At 46.0% G+C, this 5000-nt stretch overlaps 1 protein-coding gene across 1 annotated transcript in view; it reads left to right on the top strand.

The window, feature by feature from the left end:
• The window catches only part of LOC127354871 (5'-AMP-activated protein kinase subunit gamma-2), a 33120-nt gene that overhangs the window by 1033 nt on the left and 27087 nt on the right, over positions 1 to 5000 (top strand). The window contains exon 2 of the mRNA XM_051385155.1: positions 4850 to 4921. Coding sequence (XP_051241115.1) covers positions 4868 to 4921 — 54 coding nt within the window. The 5' untranslated portion in view covers positions 4850 to 4867. The remainder of the gene's footprint in view (positions 1 to 4849; positions 4922 to 5000) is intronic.

Here is a 5000-nt window from a genome sequence, read left to right as displayed (position 1 = left end):
GAACCCGCCGGGTCTTCAACCCCAGAGTCAGAGTCCTGGTCGGAGCCGTTGGACATCAGCCAGCTCATTCTGTGGCTCATTCTGTGGCTCATTCTGTGGCTCATTCGGGCCCCGCTCCCCGGCAGTATTCCCCACTGGGTCCCTCTGCTGCTACACTAGCAGTGTTTAAACTCCCCCCGTCCTTCCAGCTCGCAGTCCGGGTACAGACAGTGAATAGGAACGCTAACTAGCTAACAGCAGCTAGTACAGTTAGCATATGCAGCAGGGCAGCGGTAAGAGACTTCCTGTGTCACAAGAGAAAAGGTCCGTGTGGCAACAATCCTCTGATCCTTTGGTCCCGGGGACGAAGAGCAGCTCCTGATGCAGTTTAATGTTGGTTTCTCTGAGACTGTCAGACTGAACGCGGGTCGACTGAGACTCTTTCTTTGGGCGGGCCTGAACAGAAACCAAACCGTCAACATACGGAAGATTGTTTCATTTAGTCTCTGTGTTCACAGCAACCAATCAGAACAGAGCAGGAAACGACACAGAATACTTACTTATGATGACATCCTTGACTGATAATAACAATAACAATAATAACAATAACAATAATAACAATAATAATAATAATAATAATAATAATTAAAGCTGCAAGCAGCGTTGAGCGGGACCTCGCACTCCACCCAACTTGGGGCGTGCTGCGGCCGCGTCGCGTGCCGTCGTAACACGTGGGGACCACAACATGAAAATGTCACGTAAATCAGCTCAAAATCGCCAAGCAGCGCTTACCTCCTGTTGCCAGAAGATGGCGCTATCACTATGTCTTAATATTGTCATGTAGACAAGTTCAGGGCGGGACTGTTGTAACACACCTTAAGTTTCATTGAGATTGGACCACGTACGCTGAAGTTACGAGGACGTGTTCCGGGCGAGACTGTTACAGAATATATGAAGTTTACTGGAGATTGCACAATGCACACTGAAGTTATGAGTGCTATTTCATGGCGGATCCACTGAATTCGACAAGTCGTCACCGGCACGGTCCTTTCACGTAACGCAGCTCAAAATCGTAACGCAGCTCAAAATCGCCACGCAGCGCTTACTTCTTATTGCCAGTAGGTGGCGCTATCACTGTCTGAATATTGTCATGTAGACGTGTTCAGGGTGGGACTGTTATCAAACACGTGAAGTTTCATTGAGATTGGATCATGAACGCTGAAGTAATGAGGACGTGTTCAGGGTGGGACTGTACACTGAAGTTGAGTACTATCTGTTTATGGTGATTGGTCGAAATTCAACGCAACGCCACGGGTACGCCGTTTGACGGAATGTCGTAAATAGCACAACTTTTAATCATGAATGTCTTTAGATTGCGCTGATTAAATTTGAAGTTGATCCGATAAATTCCCTAGGAGGAGTTCGTTCAAATACAAGGCAAAAAATCACAGAAAATGAGCATGGAATGCAAAATGGCTGACTTTGATGCCAAGCCACGGACACGCCGTTTGACGGAATGTCGTAAATAGCACAACTTTTAATCATGAATGTCTTTAGATTGTGCTGATTAAATTTGAAGAAGATCCGATAAATTCCCTAGGAGGAGTTTGTTCAAATACAACGCGAAAAATCACAGAAAATGACCAAAAAAATCTAAATGGCTGACTTTGATGCCACGCCACGGACACGCCCTTCAACGTACATGCACAAATAGCACAACTTTTAATCAGGACCATTTTTTGAGTGTACTCACAAATTTTGAAGCATATCCGATAAATTCCCTAGGAGGAGTTCGTTCAAATACAACGCGAAAAGTTCGCCGAAATCGAAACTTTAAATCAAAATGTCCAACTTCCTGTGGGGTTTCGGGTATGGGTCCAAGAGGCTTCTTTGTACGTCTCCGCATGTTAAACATGCCTACCAAGTTTCGTACATATCGGTGAAACGTGGCGCCGGGGCTGCTGTTTTTTTATCCTGTAGGGGGCGCTACACACACGACAAACACGATTTTTGGTATGTGAGCTTCAGGCACTACTCTACACGTGCCCTGTGAATTTCATATTCATAACTATTACGGTGTCCGCACAGTGATTTTTCATGCCAAAAGAGCGCCACCTAGTGGCGTATTTTTTTTGTCCTTTTTAAGTGAGCCTCAGGGGGCCATGGGGAAGCATCGTACCAAGTTTCATCTTAATCTCACGTACCGTTGTAGAGATATAAACGTCTTCATTTTAAAGAGCGCCACCTAGCAGCAATGGCCTGAAATTGTGCACGATGCTTAAGGAAGACATGTTGAACTATGGACCCAAGTTTGGTGTCAATCGGACATACCAGTGTGGAGAAATGGTCAACTTCCTTTTTTGACGGAAAATCAACAGGAAGTGCTAATTTTATAGCGTGCTTATTGTTGGAAATTTCAAAAATGTTCAAATTAGTTTTTTTGCCAGGGCGGTCCCCAGGTGCTAGGTGAAAAATTTCTTGCGAATCAGACACAGCGTGTAAGAGGAACACGAAAAAGTAGTTTAAGGACATTTCACGCTCTAACGAAAGAAAATTATAGGCGGAAGTGGGCGGGGCCTATATGGAGAGATTCAGCTTCATTCACCGAACGCGTGGATATAAGTTTTTTGAATGTGCGACAAAATATGCAAAAGTTATTAAGTAACCAAAAAGTGAAAATACTTTCCTAAATAGTAGCGCCACCTAGTGGCCGACCTGAAAAAGACACATAGAATATCAAATTTTTCACCAGGCCTGAAAACTTTGCCAAATAAAATTGACTTTTCGTATATATTCAGGGGGGAGAAAAACGCAATCAAAAGTGCTAAAAATAATAATAATAGGGAAGAAGAAACGAAGCAAAAACAATAGGGACCTCCAGCGGTCGCTTGCGAGGTCCCTAATAATAATAGAATATCAGAACAACTCGTCTCTGATCAATATTGTTGGTTCGTTAACTTCTATCCAGCTTTGTGGCTGTTTCCACGTTCTTCAGTCGACTGACAGTTGAGCAAGAGTTCACACTGACTTTTAAATCCAATCAGCTGATCTCAACACAGACGTGTGTGTGTGTGTGTGTGTGTGTGTGTGTGTGTGTGTGTGTGTGTGTGTGTGTGTGTGTGTGTCTGTGTGTGTGTGTTTGTTTGTGTGTCTGTGTGTGTGTGTGTGTGTGTGTGTGTGTCTGTGTGTCTGTGTGTGTGTGTGTGTGTGTGTGTGTGTTTGTGTGTGTGTGTGTGCGTGGGCGGTGCAGATCCCAGCTGTCAGTTTCCCATAGCAACCAGAAATATTCAAACTCGTGTGAGAAACAGAAATGTGGTGACTCTGGGCGAGTACACCCTCGTCTCTGCCTCACAGGAAGGTCAACTCAGCCTGTGACCTCTGACACAAACATCATGAGGTCAGAGGTCGGGAGGATGCGGTTTCTCAGAAACCTTCCAGGCCAGAAATCCTTCTTCCTGTCTTACTGAGCAAAATATGAAACTACAAGCAGCAGCCACTTAGCCTAGCTTAGCATAAAGACTGGAAACAGGGGGAAACAGCTAGCCCTCCATATATCTGGTGTGTTTAATCTTCCTGGATTCTCTGCTGGTTGTAATGATGTAGCAGTAGTAGATGTTAGCCAGGAATATGAGTGTAACTGTTGGTTCTCTGAAGGACTTCCAGCTGTTTGTGTGTAAAACTCAAACTAAAGATCTGTACTCTGATGTTGAGCACCTGAACGCACCATCAGTCTCATTGTTCCTGTCAGTCGGTTTGCAGGGATTAGTTAATCTGACAGATGGTGTTTGGTTTCAGATGTTTTGCTGACGGTCTGTCACTACCTCCATGTTGACACTCCAAACTTTCCCATGATGCAACAGGAGAGGAGTCCCAAGCTCAGCACTTTCTGAACCTTCATGTTTCCGCTGCAGTCTGCAGTTTGTGGTAAACGGACCTGTACAGCACCTTTCTAGTCCCCCGACCACTCAAAGCGCTTTTACACTACGTGCCACATTCACCCTTTCACACACATTCACTCAGTGATGGCAAAGTCCATCAAACAGAAACTAACAGTCATACACGGCATCAGGAGCTCAGGGGTTCAGTATCTTGCTCAAGGATACTTCGAAATGTAGCACCAGGAGCCGGGGATCGAACCCACAACCTTTCGATGAAGGAACGACCCGCTCTGCCTCTGAGCCACAGCTGCCACAGCGGTGTTTTGCTGTGGTGGATCGTTTGTAGTTGTGGTCTAGATTGTTGGTTCTCAACGTGGGGTCTGGGGACCCTCAGAGGTCCTCGAGAGGGTTCCAGGAAACACTGAATAAAGCAGTTCCACCTTAAAACTCTCTGCTTCTCCCACGCTGTTGATAACTTAAGATCCAGACGTCCGATGACTAAAATCCTTCATCCGGTTCAAATCTAGAGTCAGAGTTTGGCGAGCAGCCAGTGTTCCTGTCTATTCCAACAGCTCGCCGTCTGTCTGCAGCCTTTTATTTCACCAAGCTCTCTTTAAAAGCCAGACCCACATTCTCTCGTCTGAGCGTCCTCCGTCAGCGTCCTCTGAGCTCTGTCCAGAGAAGCTGCTGAGCCCGGTTACACTGCCTGCTCGCACCGCTCCGGTCGGGCACGGTGCGTCCTCCCGGCGTCCAGAGCAGTACGGCTAATCTGACTAGCTAACAGCGGCTACATTTCGCAGCGGTTACTTTACCGTCTGTCAGAAAATATTTTCTCCATAAAATATGATCCAGTTTCAGTGAGTCGTTGGTGTGAGACCCAGAGGACGAACAGAGGAACCGCTGACCCAGCTACAGTCTTTAATGTCTGTTTAGAAAAACTCAAATGAAATGCAGAATTGGGTTCATTTTGTATCTCATGTGTTTGTGTGCAGGACCTGAGCGTGGTGGCGATGCCCTTCCTGGAGGGAGATCCAGGTCGAGCAGAGAGAGACGGCAGCAGGAAGGTAGCGCCAAAGGTTTCTGTTTAGTCCACCAAACTGCACTGACAAAACCAGTAAATTAACCTAGCAGATAATCGTAAAA

The sequence above is a fragment of the Dicentrarchus labrax genome, unplaced genomic scaffold, assembly GCF_905237075.1.
Source record: "Dicentrarchus labrax unplaced genomic scaffold, dlabrax2021, whole genome shotgun sequence".
NCBI lineage: Eukaryota > Metazoa > Chordata > Actinopteri > Moronidae > Dicentrarchus > Dicentrarchus labrax.
This window is presented reverse-complemented; position numbering and strand designations above follow the sequence as displayed.